The sequence below is a fragment of the Heptranchias perlo genome, chromosome 28 (assembly GCF_035084215.1).
Source record: "Heptranchias perlo isolate sHepPer1 chromosome 28, sHepPer1.hap1, whole genome shotgun sequence".
NCBI lineage: Eukaryota > Metazoa > Chordata > Chondrichthyes > Hexanchiformes > Hexanchidae > Heptranchias > Heptranchias perlo.
This window is the reverse complement of record NC_090352.1, coordinates 4,152,154-4,167,696: the sequence shown is the minus strand read 5'-3', so window position 1 is coordinate 4,167,696 and position 15,543 is coordinate 4,152,154. Positions and strand designations below refer to the sequence as shown.

The following is a 15,543-nucleotide window of genomic DNA, read 5'->3' as shown; positions in this document are numbered from 1 at the left end:
AGTGGCATCTCACCCTCAACCTCCCGTGAGTTTCATGAAATTCCTGCCTCCCCGTTATCAGCTTGCAGTAATTTGCAGGGCAAAAATTTCTCGAGATGAAGGGTGAGGGAAACACACGGGGCAGGCCGTGAGATGCCCCACTCCAGGTAATACTGGGCCAATAGCTACACTATAGGGTCAACCAACAGGGGTTTTCCTGTTTTTAAATAGTGAATCTCCCATGGCATTGCTCACGGTTAGAGGGAGGAAACGCGATATGTTTTTGAGATGTGTTTGTTGTAACAGACTGAGTGGAGTTGCACTGCCACCTTTTGGAGCAAGCAAGAATCACGGGAATTCTTGTAATGGGTTTAGATGCAACAGCGCCATCCCGTGGAGGAGCAAAGAATAGCAGACTTTGCCAATACCGTTAGTTAACTTGCAGTGTTACTCACTCTATCAATCAGTTAAATGGACTTGTCAAGCCAAAAGGATTGATATGATACTGTACATTTTGGTTTCTAGTAGCGGAGAGCTAACATCTGTACTGTAACAGATCTTGAAATCCATTGTCTTAATTGTAGTTATTAATTTTGTGTTTAAGAAACAAATATAATCAAGTCAGTGTAAGGAGTTCAAAGGAGATCCCTGGTGACCCCATTATTTTGATGGTGGGAGACTCATCAGTGATAGTGCTGTTGAGGGTCAGGGGGAGGTGGTTGGGTTTTTGTTGTTGGAGATGGTCATTCCCTGGCATTTATTGACGTAAATGTTACCTGACACTCGGCACAAACCGAGATATTTTCCATGCACTGCTATACGCTGCTGCTTTGTTGAAAGAGTTGTGAATGGAGCTGAACACTTTCGAATCATCAGCGAATAGCCCCACTTCCAACCTTTAAGATGGAGGAAGGCCACTGATGAAGCAGCTGAAGATAGTTGAGCCAGGAACACTTCCCCGAGGAACTCCTGCAGAGATGACCTGGGGCTGCCAACAACTTTGTGTCAGGTTGACTGGAGAGTTTCCCCCTTGCCCCTAATTTTGTTAGGGCTCCTTCATGTCGTACTTGGCTGAATGCTGCCCCAATGCCGAGGGCAGCTACTCTCACCTCTCTGTGTCTATGCCAGGGCTATGACGAATTCTGGAGCTGAGTGTTTCTAGTGGAACCTAGAACTGAGCGTTGGTGCACAGCTTATTGATAAATAGGTGTTACTCATCGACACTATTGATGACTCCTTCCATCACTTTGCTGCTGATTGGGAGGTGGCTGATAGAGTTTAAAATTTAATTCATTAAACAAGTGAGCAAGGTAAGGAAAATGGGTAGATATAAATCTCTGGGCATTTTGCTAAAATTGGGTTGTGTTTCAGCAATATCGCTGAGTGTTTTGTAAACTTTATTACTGGGTAAAAGTGTTTGTTTTTCGTGAAAGTACCTGTGGGTAACTAGCCCCAGTCAGGGTGGTGGTTTGGGTATATATTGGTTGACTGGTCTTAATTGGATTTATTTTTATTTCCTTTGCCCCCCTCCACCTCCACCAGATGGAACGTAAACAAAAATATCTAATGATGATCAGTGATAAAGAAGAGGTGCAAGATGACAACAAGATGAACCCAGAAAACATCAGTGAGTAAAATCCATCCATCTCATTCCAACCATAGACTTTGGAACAAAAGGACTCCAGTGTGATAAACAGAGCTTCTAAATGGTACTATAATTGCATTGTATTCAAACAGGATCTGGATAAAGAGTCCTCAACATTGACTCTGGACCCCATGAAATCTCATGGCATCAGGTCAAACATGGGCAAGGAAACCTCCTGCTGATTACCACCTACCATCCTCCCTCAGCTGATGAATCAGTCCTCCTCCATGTTGAGCACCACTTGGAGCAAGCACTGAGGGTAGCAAGGGCACAGAATGTACTCTGGGTGGGGGACTTCAATGTCCATCACCAAGAGTGGCTCGGTAGCACCACGACTGACCGAGCTGGCCGAGTCCTGAAGGACATAGCTGCTAGACTGGGCCTGCGGCAGGTGGTGAGCGAACCAACACGAGGGAAAAACTTACTTGACCTCGTCCTCACCAATCTACCTGTCGCAAATGCATCTGTCCATGACAGTATTGGTAGGAGTGACCACCGCACAGTCCTCGTGGAGATGAAATCCCGTCTTCGCACTGAGGACACCATCCAACGTGTTGTGTGGCACTACCACCGTGCTAAATGGGATACACTCAGATCTAGCAGCTCAAAACTGGGCATCCATGAGGTGCTGTGGGCCATCAGCAGCAGCAGAATTGTATTCCAGCACAATCTGTAACCTCATGGCCCGGCATATTCCTCACTCTACCATTACCAACAAGCCAGGGGATCAACCCTGGTTCAATGAGGAGTGTAGAAGAGCATGCCAGGAACAGCACCAGGCGTACCTAAAAATGAGGTGCCAACCTGGTGAAGCGACAACTCAGGACTACATGCATGCTAAACAGCGGAAGCAACATGCTATAGACAGAGCTAAGCAGTCCTGCCACATCCAGTCGTGAATGGTGGTGGACAATTAAACAACTAATGGGAGGAGGAGGCTCTGCAAACATCCCCATTCTCAATGATGGCGGAGTCCAGCACGTGAGTGCAAAAGACAAGACTGAAGCGTTTGCAACCATCTTCAGCCAGAAGTGCCAAGTGGATGATCCATCTCTGCCTCCTCCCGATATCCCCACCATCACAGAAGCCAGTCTTCAGCCAATTCGATTCACTCCATGTGATATCAAGAAACGGTTGAGTGCACTGGATACAGCAAAGGCTATGGGCCCCGACAACGTCCCGGCTGTAGTGCTGAAGACTTGTGCTCCAGAACTAGCTGCGCCTCTAGCCAAGCTGTTCCAGTACAGCTACAACACTGGCATCTACCCGACAATGTGGAAAATTGCCCAGGTATGTCCTGTCCACAAAAAGCAGGACAAATCCAATCCGGCCAATTACCGCCCCATCTGTCTACTCTCAATCATCAGCAAAGTGATGGAAGGTGTCGTCGACAGTGCTATCAAGCGGCACTTACTCACCAATAACCTGCTCACCGATGCTCAGTTTGGGTTCCGCCAGGATCACTCGGCTCCAGACCTCATTACAGCCTTGGTCCAAACATGGACCAAAGAGCTGAATTCCAGAGGTGAGGTGAGAGTGACTGCCCTTGACATCAAGGCAGCATTTGACCGAGTGTGGCATCAAGGAGCCCTAGTAAAATTGAAGTCAATGGGAATCGGGGAAAACTCTCCAGTGGCTGGAGTAATACCTAGCACAAAGGAAGATGGTAGTGTTTGTTGGAGGCCAATAATCTCAGCCCCAGGGCATTGCTGCAGGAGTTCCTCAGGGCAGTGTCCTAGGCCCAACCATCTTCAGCTGCTTCATCAATGACCTTACCTCCATCATAAGGTCAGAAATGGGGATGTTCGCTGATGATTGCACAGTGTCCAGTTCCACTCGCAACCCCTCAGATAATGAAGCAGTCCGAGCCCGCATGCAGTAAGACCTGGACAACATCCAGGCTTGGGCTGATAAGTGGCAAGTAACATTTGTGCCAGACAAGTGCCAGGCAATGACCATCTCCAACAAGAGAGAGTCTAACCACCTCCCCTTGACATTCAACGGCGTTACCTTTGCCGAATCCCCTGCCATCAACATCCTGGGGGTCACCATTGAAAATTAACTGGACCAGCCATATAAATACTGTGGCTACAAGAGCAGGTCAGAGGCTGGGTATTCTGAGGCGAGTGACTCACCTCCTGACTCCCCAAAGCCTTTCCACCATTTACAAGGCACAAGTCAGGAGTGTGATGGAATACTCTCCACTTGCCTGGATGAGTGCAGCTCCAACAAACTCAAGAAGCTCGACACCACCCAGGACAAAGCAGCCCGCTTGATTGGCACCCCATCCACCACCCTAAACATTCACTCCCTTCACCACCGGCGCACAGTGGCTGCAGTGTGCACCATCCACAGGATGCACTGCAGCAACTCGCCAAGGCTTCCTCGACAGCACCTCCCAAACCCACGACCTCTACCACCTAAAGGCAGCAGGTACATGGGAACAACACCACCTGCACGTTCCCCTCCAAGTCACACACCATCCCGACTTGGAAATATATCGCTGTTCCTTCATCGTCGCTGGGTCAAAATCCTGGAACTCCCTTCCTAACAGCACTGTGGGAGAACCTTCACCACACGGACTGCAGCGGTTCAAGAAGGCGGCTCACCACCACCTTCTCGAGGGCAATTAGGGATGGGCAATAAATGCCGACCTCGCCAGCGACGCCCGCATCCCATGAACGAATAAAAAAAAATCTGGCATTTAACATCATGGGCTCAAATCATTTGGTTATTGTTAGATTTCCCCCCACCCCCACCCCCATCCCTAAAGAAAGCTTTCTTCTGTCTCCTATGTGCCTGTTGCAAGCTAACAATTTTTCAGGAATTTGTGGGGGGAAGGGGGAGTCCAAGCCACTTCCCTGGCCTGCACCCACCCCCTTCCTTAAGGTGGGGCCGACATGCGCCCTAGTGGACGCCAGTATACCTTATCTCAGCGGGCATGTCGGCCTCCAAACATATGCTGGGTCCTATTGGTGCTTGAGAAGTGGGAACACCTAGCGTTCCTCCCCTACCGTACAAAGCCAATTGGGATCTCCCAACATAAGCCGGGATCCAGCTTATTAAATTTGGGTGCTGGCCTGTCTCCATGCTGGACTCTGCCAGAGTTATAGAGGGAGTCTGCTGGAACAGCCGAGGCAGTTCGACCCCCATGGCTGAGGTGCTGTTAATTGGAGGTCAACGAACTGTAGGTTAAGGAGCCATCTGTCAATATCCATAGGTATCCCAAGAGGTAGTGGTCAGATCTTGCACTACCAAACAGGGTTGATATCTAATTATTAATCTGATATGGCAAATGTGAGAAGTCATTTTGAATACTGGTCTGTATCTTTTGGTTGACTGCATTCTCCATTAGTTTTCATGATACCCTCTCTTGCAGCTAATGGTGGGGTGGGAAGGGGGCCTCATTTTTAGCCATTTCTTAATTTCTAATTAAAATGGAGTCTACAATTTACTTTTAAGTACAGTGGCCTTCCAATAATCTTCGATCAGTGCAGAATGTTTAAATCATTTGACAAATGTGACCATTCGTGGCATGTATTCCAGTTGGGTGTGAAATGAGATATCAGCCCTCGTAATTTAGTGTGTTTGCTGCAGTCATTTTCTGAGTAAAACTGAACATTTAGTCCACTCTTGTAAATAGTATTTTGGTAAAATACAGTTTAGCCAATTTGTTTTTGGTCTGTACAATAAGTAGACCTTTATCTGTTACTGCACGAGGATGGTATTTGGGAACAGGTATTTGACAAAATATCTTTTAAAAGTTTGTCACCGATCTATTTTATGGAACAATTACTGTATTTGTATAAAATCTGTATTTTTGCTCTACTTGTCGCTGTAACTTTATAAATGTAAATAACTGGTTTTCATTTCTTTGCAGATGAAAACTGTATTGGAAAGAGCCTTTTGCTACTGAAATTCCCAACAAAAAACGGTGGCTCTTTGTCTGACGTGAAGAGAATGGATACTTTGCAAGAGCAGAAAGAGGTTTTGGCTAAGGCCGCCGATCCCCCAGCACAGCACGTTACTGCCCAGTCCACAGCATCGCAGGAGCAAATCGCACCATCGCAAAGCACATCGGCAGAGAAGCCCCAGCAAACAGTCCCCGCTGCTACAACTCCAAGGGACGACCGCGATACTGCTGGTCCACCCCATTGTGAGAGCCCAGCTTCTTCAGTGAGCACGACGCCCAGTGAGAACCTTGTATCTCCTTACGTTGACCTTCCCTCCCCTTTCAACTCCGCACCGAAGGCTGCGTTTGGTAAAGGCCGACTTAGGTTATTTTCACTCAGGTCCATGGAAGAGTTCAAAATGGTCCCGATCCAAGACAAATATCCATTTTTGAAGAGCATTTTAGATTTCATGAAGGATTCCAACATTACTTCTGAAAGGTAAGCTGGTTAGCACTTCATAATTCAAACCAAAGATAAAAACCTAGAATAAGTGGTTGAGTATTTGCATTTTAAGGAGAATGTGAGTAGGTAATTTAGTGGTTAAGGGTGGAAAAAGTGGAAGGAAATATAAATCGAAACTGATTTTTTTTTGTTTCAATTAAAATGTAATTTACCAACCCACAGGTGCGTCCTAATAATTCTGCTGTGAGGTTGTACTCAGCGTGTCCTTTCAGAAGGAGCCAGCACCGGGGGTGTGGGGAGAGAAGACAGATGGAAACAGGGGAGATAATTAGCAGTTTCAGGGTTATTTTGGTCACAAGGAAGGTTGAACCGCTGGTAGGAGATGTCTTGGATTTAATATGACCGTGCTCACTTTCAAAAATAAGCCAGATATTGAGGAAAGGAAATTGTGTTCAAGACTTGGTACAAACTGCCTACTGAGTTGCAAGGTTATTTTGGCCACAAACTTAATGCTGATAGCCAATAGTATCTGCAGCCATGAGTTGTTCAGTGATCGTGTTCAGTGTGATAATTGAAGCCAGTTTTCTGTTCAGAATGAGTTGGAACTGGACTGTGAAGCTTGTTGATTACGAGGAATCATAGAATGATACTGCACAGAAGAAGGCTATTCGGCCCATCGTGCCTGTGCCGCCTCTTTGAAAGAGCTATCCAATTAGTAGATCGATTGAACCTTTAAGTGCCAGCTGTAAATTTGATTGTCATTGGTTATTAATGTGACAAAAACTGATGGTCTAGAGAGGAGGCCAGAAGTCAGGTCACATGCGGCTGTTGATTTAAGTTGCTGACAATATGCTCTAGTGGTCACATGGGTTTTTATACACCAGCACCTCTTTGAGGAGTTTTCTCTGTGTTTTTCTCCCCCAGTGGCTTATAAAGTGCCATTGGAGTGGTGCAAATATAGTGCATTGTGGAGTGGGGAGATGTGATTCATGCCTGCAGTCTGCCACACCTGTGTGGTGCAACCTCAACTGCAGAAGCCAAGTGCCTGCTCACGGGCAGTAAGAGAAGGGGGCAATTTGAGGTGGGGGGGGGGGGGGGGTTTACATGAGCGACTCTCGCACTGCATCCAGCGGCCAATTCCAGAGTGGCACAGGCAGAGGCCTGGGAATAGGTTGACCACTTGGCCCACAGTTGGTTCCATGACTGGTGACACTTGTTTAAAAAAAAGAATTGTGGTGCTCACCATAATTATGTCACAGCTCAATCTGTTTGAGGAATGTGGTTTCACACTACATTCTCTAACCACCTCTAAATCTGACTTTTAAAAAAGAATTTGAAGTTCAAATTTGGCAAATTGCCATATATTTCTGTGCAGTCATATTGCACATTAAGATCACGATTCATCAGTAATTTGTTTTGGTGCTAAATGTTCTTTCAAATGTGTACGGTGTGAAAGTTTGTGCCTAGTGGATGGAAGTAGGAAAGCACATTGTTCTGACAGAAGGTTACTTATACTTTTTTTAAAAATCCCTTGTAGTGTTTTACAGGTTCTGTCTATGCGGAAGGCCCAAGCCAAGAGTATTATTGATGTCCTACGTGCAGTGAGCGAATGCCTACAGTCACTGGGACAACCTCATCTCTTCCAGTTCTCCTGCATTCTCTTTTTGCAGGAAATATTAGCCTGTCAGAAGGAATTGATCAGGTACGGGGCAGGGCTTGATCTTGTGAACCTTAGTAAGCGTATCCCATGGTGACTAAGCAGCTGAGCACCAGACTTCCAACCAAAAGGTTGGGCGTTTTGGTCACTGACTTGTCTGCTGATCTTGGTGGGTCCCATTGGATGACATGCTATTTAATAACATGTTATTTGTCTTGTATATCTGTGGGGGGTTTTCTGCTGTGGAGAAAATGTAGGCTTGGTGTGGCTTACCTCCGAGTCCTTATCGGAAACCCCAGTGGTAGATGTGGAGGGCCTGCACTGTACATTCTCTTGGCCTCTTTGCTCAGTAAAGTAACTTTTAACAGGAGTTTCAGATGATCAAAGGAGTTGATGGTATAGATTGAGAGAAACTATTTCCTCTGGTGGGGGAGTCCAGAACAAGGAGGCATAACCTTAAAATTAGAGCCATGCCGTTCACTGGTGATGTCAGGAAGCATTTCTTCACACAAAGAGCAGTGTAAATCTGGAACTCTTTTTCACCCCTCCCCCTCCCCCCTGTTGAGGCTGGGGGTCCATTGAAAATTTCAAAACTGAGACTGATAGATGTGTTAGGTAAGGGTATTAAGGGATATAGAGATAAGGCAGGTGAATGGAGTTGAGGCCCAGATCAGCCATGATCTAATTGAATGGCGGAACAGACTCGAGGGGCTGAATGGCCCACTCCTGTTCCCATGTTCCTAACTTCTTACATTGTTGCAACTGCTGGCAGAAAATGGTGCCACTTCGACAAAGCATCCATGCTTTTGACTATAAAGAAAATTCAGGATGGTTATGAGATCTTGAAGGAGATTTTTAAAAAGTTTTTCCCTGGTGACCCTGCTGAGGACTCGTGCAATTGTGGCTAATTTTCAGCATCACATAGCCCTGAGACGTCACTGTTTCCGGGTTTTTCAAGCCAATGATCTCCAGGCCGGCTTTGGATGTCTTTTGTTCCTGCGTATTGTCCACGTTGCAGCCTCCCCATTAACAAAGCCACACTGTGCCAACTCTTTGAATCTCCTGTGCCACCAAACATACTGTCGTTTGCGCTACATTAGGCATTAATTTGTCATATTTAAATTTGACAAGAAATTACTTGTATTATCTTTATAAATAACTTTCTGAGGAAGCTGAGGTGGTCTAGTTTGCGCAAGCAATTCTTTGTGTTCAAATATAGGCTAGCCAGGAAAAACAATCCCCATCATAGATTCCTCGCCTGACACAATTACGAGATGCTGGTACCTCACTCAAGCGCCTGCTTTTCATATGTGAACCTAGATAGTAAGTGTTGGCAGGCTAGTCAACTGTGTAGGCATCGTGTCTGAGCCCAGTCCTGTCCTCGACTGATGTACGCCCTTAGATTTTCCAGGAAGGTGGGGTGGGGGTTAAGGTGGTCAGGAGCAGGAACCCTGGCTGATTTTTCTCCTGCCACCTCCTCCAAGCTTGGGGTTGCTGAAACCCATGGGCAGTATCCTCACTGCACCCCAGTACGATCGAGTAACTCAATGCAGACTCGAGATTGTGTCTTCTGATTTCTTTGACCTATTTACATGCTGCTTTTATTAACTCCAGCCTGTAGCAAAACACATTGAGCCGTCTTTCGTTGGAAGTGATCTTTTTTTATAGCACAGTCTTCAAATAAATGCTTGTGACATCCGTTCTTTTGGCGAAGATGCCATTTTCTGATGAATTCATTTTATTTTGATTCAGAATGTTCCCTGAAGTATATAAAAAGAATGTTGCCAGTCTTTGAAAGTGGCGTATGATCTGCTCTCCCATGAAATTGGAGACCCAATGTATGTGTGGGACATGGCAGTCAGCTGTTAATGAAGTCAGCCTTTTCCACAAATTTTATCACAAACATATGGTTAACAACCAAAATAAAACTTTCCGTACATCATTTTTTAGCCAGATGTGAATGGGTAACGCCCCCCTTTCTGGTTTCCTACATTAAACAGATAATGCACGTCCAACAATGCAGCGTTGTGTACTGTTTTCTCGTGAGATACATGCCTTAGGGGACTTGGAAGTAGTCAGTGTACCATTTAAGTGTAATATAAACGGTTGGGGTGAGGGGAAGAGCAGAGAAGAAAATTTCAGGTGCACCTATTTTTGAAGATGGGTTAAAATCTTATTTATAAAATCATAAACTTTATGCCTGTTCATATATGGAAATTTATTTGAGAATTTGGACCTTGAAGTCCTGTGATATAATAAAATTCCTTTCGAATGAATTTCATTGCCAATAACTGCTTTAAAAACAATTACATTGTTTGCATTCTGGATTTCTTTTGTACAAAAAGAGAAGGAAGAGAAATAAGTGGATCACTAAAGAAAGAACTTGCATTAATGAATGCCTTATCACTGCACTCGGTGGCTCAAAGAGCTTCACATGCAATGAATTAGTTTTTGAAGTGTAGTCACAGTGGTTATGTGGGCTGTTTCGCTAACAGTAAGGTCTCCTGAACAGCATTGAGAAGAATGACAAGCTAATCCATTTCTGGCAATGTTGGATGAGAGTAATGTTGGCCTGGACACGGGGAGAACTCCCTTCAAATATTGCCATGGGATCATATCCATCTGAACAGGCGGACACTCTGTCGGTTGAACATCTCACCTCCAACAGTGCTGCACTGAAATGCCATCCTAGATTATATCCAGAAATCCTCAAGTGGGGTTTGAACCTACGTCCTTCTAACTCGGACAAATGTGCTCCCTACTGAGCCAGTTTGACAACATCGGTGGTGATATCTGAATTAACACAATATGATTGCAAAAGCTTGTCTTGTTAACAGTACTGGGGTGGAAGCTAACTCATCAGTTTAGCAACTCCTCCCAGCAACTCTTCCCCAAAGTTGAGGATAATACTGAATGCTGTAATTCATAATACAAAGCTAACTTTTGTACTAGACTAGGGTGGTGGTGGGCTCTTTTTATACTTAAGCGCTGCTTTACCTGGGTACAGGTGTTAGAGTATCGGCTTTATTAACGTCTGTTACGTTATGGTATGACAACTGAAAACTGTTTCTAACCCTGGTTTTGTGCCTCCAGCTATCATCAGCAGTTGGAGGGCTGTGGAAAGGAGCTCTGGAACGAACTCAGACAGGCTTACTACAGCCTTGTGCTGCTCCTGGTCAATGCTGTCCGGCAGTTTAACACCGAGAAAGATTGGTAGGTACACCTGTTAAATTGAATGGACTCGATCATGAATTTCAGCAACATTTTTTGCATTTCATTTAATTATTTCCTCATGTACTTTAGGGCAGGCCCATTGCCCTAAAATCAAAAAAAATCAGAGTGGAGGCTTCCCTTTAAGGGCTTTGACCTGTCAGTACATTTCTGCACAATACTTGTTCCTGAGCAGTCCTCCGTTCTTTCACTTGTGTTTTCTGTGTTGGAATCAGTTGTTGGAATCAGTTGTTGAACGCAGCTGTTGTCCCATTGTTGTTTTTGGTGTCCTCACTGTCTTGACTCCAAAGTTTTTCTACATTTGCAGTTTTTTGGCCTCCCACCCCCCAGATTTAGGATGTGTTCTGTATAAAAGTAGATATTAATTCCTGGCATTTGAAGTTTTATAAACCTTTTTTGTGGGGCTGTTCACCCATCTTCCTTGCTTTCCATCCAGACACGGCTTCAGTGTGTGAACTGGATCCAAGAGGTTCATGTGAGAGATTGGCTGTAGATCTGAACAGTATGTACTTGAACATAGCCGCAAGATCTTCACATCTAAGGTACCCAGAGACGTGTTGTGTAATGAATACATTACTAACCCAGGGTACTCCTGTCAGATGGTCATAATCTGAAACACATCTCACCATTTTCTTTACCATTAAATTCCTTCAGAACCTTTCAAAGAAAAATCTCCCATTCTAAGACACAGGTTTTAGCAGTGTGCTATATACAGATCCTAGACCTTGTGGAGGCCACTGTCATGGCCTTGTTTAAAGCTCTTACATAGAATTTACAGCACGAAACAGGCTGTTCAGCCCAACTGGTCTGTGCTGGTGTTTATGCACCACACGAGCTTCCTCCCACCGTACTTCATCGAACCTGATCTGCAGATCCTTCTATTCCTTTCTCCCTCATGTACTTGTCTATCTTCCCCTTTAAATGCAAGTGCTATTCGTCTCAACTACTCCTTGTGGTAGCGAGTTCCACATTCTCACCACTCTCTGGGTAAAGAAGTTTCTCCTGAATTCCTTATTGGATTTATTAGTGACTCTTCCATTTATGGCCCCTAGTTTTGGACTGCCCCACAAGTAAAAACATCTTCTCTACGCCTATCCTATCAAACCCTTTCATAATTTTAAAGACCTCCATTAGGTCATGCCCAGCCTGTTCAATCTTTCCGATAGGTATAACCTCTCAGTTCTGGTAACATCCTTGTAAATCTTTTTTGCATCTTCTCCAATGCTTCTATATCCTTTTTGTAACAAGGAGTCCAGAACTGTTCACAGTACTCTAAGAGTTGCCGAACCAAGGTTCTATACAAGTTTAATATAACTTCCCTGCTTTTCAATTCTATTCCTCTAGAAATGAACCTCAGTGCTTTGTTTGCATTTTTTATGGCCTTGTTCACTTGCGTCGCTACTTTTAGTGATTTGTGTATCTGTACCCCTGGATCCCTTTGCTCCTCTATCCCATTTAGACCCTTATTTTCCAAGCAGTATGTGACCTCCTTATTCTTCCTACCAAAAAGGAACCACCTCACACTTGTCTATATTGAAATTCATTTGCCATTCTGCAAGTTTATTAATGTGTTCTTGTATTTTGTCGCAGTCCTTCTCAGTATTAACTATACCCACCAATTTGGTGTCATCTACAAATTTTGAAATTGTACTTCCGATTCCCGAGTCCAAATCGTTTTGTGTAAATGGTGAACAGCAATGGTCCCAGCACCGATCCCTGTGGAATGCCACTTTCCACCTTGCGCCAGTCTGAGTAACTACCTTTAACCCCTACACTCTCTTTTCTGTTTTATAGCCAGGTTGCTATTCATTCTGCTACTTGTCCCCTGACTCCACATGCTCTGACCGTAGTCGTGAGTCTACTATGCGGTACCTTATCGAATGCCTTTTGAAAATCCAAGTACATTACATCTACTGCATTAGCATTGTCTACTCTTTCTGTTACTCCTTCAAAGAATTCACTAAGGTTGGTCAAGCATGACCATCCCTTTTGAAATTCGTGTTGACTATTCTTTATTATAGTTTCAGTTTCTAGATGTATTTTGTATAATATCTCGAACTACTCTCCACCACCTCAGAACAGTGAGCATTTAGGAGCCAGATGAGCTCAAGGGCGATAAGTTCAATTTGCTGAGGCAGATGAGACTGAGAGTTTGCATTCCCAAGAACTTTGGGTGGAGAAGGGTAAAATCCAGTCACAACTGGTGTAATGGACGCTGTTCTGAAATAATCTGGTAGTTCGTTTAGAACCAGATTTGAGGTCATTGAATCTTGGGCTGTGGCCCAACATGCTGACTAATTTGGAGAAAGGTTCTTTCCTGCTCTTTACCACAATGGTTGCAGAATTTAGCATCTTTTGTTTTTTTGTTCTGCAAATGGGGAATGCTATGTGATTTCTCCCCACCGCTCCCCACCGTCCCGGTTCTGGAAATTCTACAGACTTAAATCCCTTAATGATTGAAGACACATAACTTGGCTGTTGGGTCAACCAGAGCTGAGTGTCCGGTGATCAGTCAGTTCTTCCTGTTGGCCTAAAAATACTGTCTTGATGGGCAGTCCAATTCTTAATGGAGCCAATGACGCACTTGTTTTGGCTGTTGTGAGGATCAATCTGCTGGGTGAAACTTCTCCATTCTCAATGGCAAATGCTTTTGACACCCAGAAAAAGTTCCACTTGGAGGCATTATCCTGAATAGAAGAGATTATTCTGATTCTGCACAAGAAGCTTCTTTACACTACTAGACCATAATATTCCAGCAGTCCATGCAATTTTTATTTAATTCTGTCAGTTACCAGGCAGCTGTTATTGTGACTGACCAGTCTCCTTGTGGGTCACAGGTCTGCACAGGAGCAATCCCTGATTCTGTGCTTTACAAAGAGGTTCTGCAAGATCTGGCCTTTCATCCAGCCCCTCCCCCTATTGGACATGGCATCTTAGAGCTGTTTTTCCCCTCCTCTTTCCAAGTACCCCCTCCCCCAGAGTTCACTCCAACTGGTAAACCCTCTCTGCACCCAATTGTGCTGTCCCAGGCCATTAGGATTGCCCGGGGACACCACTGGTGCAAATCTACCCTTGAGAGCTCTTTAAACCAGGAACCGAGCCTGAGGGAAATGTAAGCACCTTCCTCTCCCGTTAAATTGACGACTTATACTTGGCTTACGGGCTCAATCTCCAAAGCAGGTGGCCAGGTTCTCCAGGATACCACCTTGCCTGAAGCCTCTGAAAATGGGAATGGGGAGGGGAGGGTTTCATTCAGTGGGGGGAGGGCAGCAGGTGTTGTTCAGTCGGCCGGAGTGTTGGGGCAGTGGCCGTCTTTCAGTTTTTGAGAGTGGGTGGCTGACGGGGGAGGTTATCATTGTGTAGCTGAGAGAATGCTGACTTCTTTGCGTGGGATGCTAATGTTTTGTTAGCCAGTGCTTGGGATTCAGCCAATCTGGGTGGAGATGGAGATGGTGAGTCAGCTGCGCAAAAACCTAATTTAGGATCTTCAGTAGGCAGCTCCGTTGGCATGTGTGGAGACGGTCGAGTTGTCCTTCCGCTGGCCCTGCTCTGGTCACCAGTGTTTTTTTCGCTGGTTTCTTAAATGAGCTTTTTAATATTTTTCCAGTTCAAGCAGTGCTTTTTTTTAAAAAGTTGCTCCATGTTTCCTTTTATTTACAACTTGATTTGGATTTTTTGAATACTTTTTCTTTAAAAACTTTATCCCCCTCGTGTGGTTCCAAATGTTAATTGTATCCATGTGATTTATATCAATCAGTGTTAATTGTATTCAGGTGGTGTGTGTCAATTGGGGACTCTTGTATCCTTTTTATAGGAGAGCTTATCTAGGGTGTGGGGTGTGTAAGGGGAATCTGTGAATAAAGGCTTGGGAGCAACTAAAGACCAGGCTCCAGTATTCTATCCTTGGCTATCCAATTTCTAACACCAAAGGTGGGCCACTTACCTTTGCTTTGGGAGGTGCTGTCACGTAAAGTGCCCACAGTGCCACCTACAGCTTGGAATGTTGCGACCATGCACCATTTTTAATATCTAATAGATATAGTAAAAGGAAAAGCAACCAAAACTCTCATTTCTATTGCAATTCCCACATACAGAGAAACATCTGACCCTTTACAAGGTAGCGGGTACCAAGGAGAAAGAAGCGAGGGGTTTGGGTAGTAGCGAAAGTACAGTCAAACAGGAGGGTTTTTAGAAAGCAGGAGAGGAGATGACAGTGTGGTTGTGCTGAAGGAAGCGGTTCCAGAGATATGGCATAGTGGCTGAAGGAGAGAGGAGTGGTGAACATACGAAGATGACGGGCAGGAAAAGACCAGCTGGTCCATCAAGCCTGCCCCATACCCTTGATGGCTGGAGCATCGTGTCTAGACACTTCCTCCCTCCCCCCCCCCCCCCCCCAAACCTCCAGCAGACATGTAATCTCGTGAAACCTCTCAAAATCAGGAAATTCCAATCGATGGGAAGTTGTTCAGCTGGCAGGAATGTTGGGGCCGCCTTTCAGTCTTTGAGAGTTGCTGATGGGGGAGTTTATCGTTGTGCAGCTGTGCGAATGTTGACTTCTCTGCGTTGGGCAAGTTGTAGGCTGGTGTTGCAGGAGATGCGTTGTATGTCGGAGCATACGATTGGAGCAGATCAGAAAGATGGGGAGCGGCAAAGCCATGGAGTAAGGAGAATCTTGA

The 15,543-nt window shown here is 45.1% G+C and overlaps 1 protein-coding gene across 4 annotated transcripts in view; it reads left to right on the top strand.

Annotated features, from left to right (window-relative positions):
• Positions 1-15,543, top strand: part of zzef1 (zinc finger, ZZ-type with EF hand domain 1) — a 212,082-nt gene that overhangs the window by 97,873 nt on the left and 98,666 nt on the right. For all 4 annotated transcript variants that reach the window (XM_068007936.1, XM_068007937.1, XM_068007935.1 and 1 more), the window contains 4 exons: positions 1,522-1,606; positions 5,505-6,015; positions 7,517-7,681; positions 10,730-10,849. In XM_068007936.1, the coding sequence (XP_067864037.1) occupies positions 1,522-1,606; positions 5,505-6,015; positions 7,517-7,681; positions 10,730-10,849 (881 nt within the window). The remainder of the gene's footprint in view (positions 1-1,521; positions 1,607-5,504; positions 6,016-7,516; positions 7,682-10,729; positions 10,850-15,543) is intronic.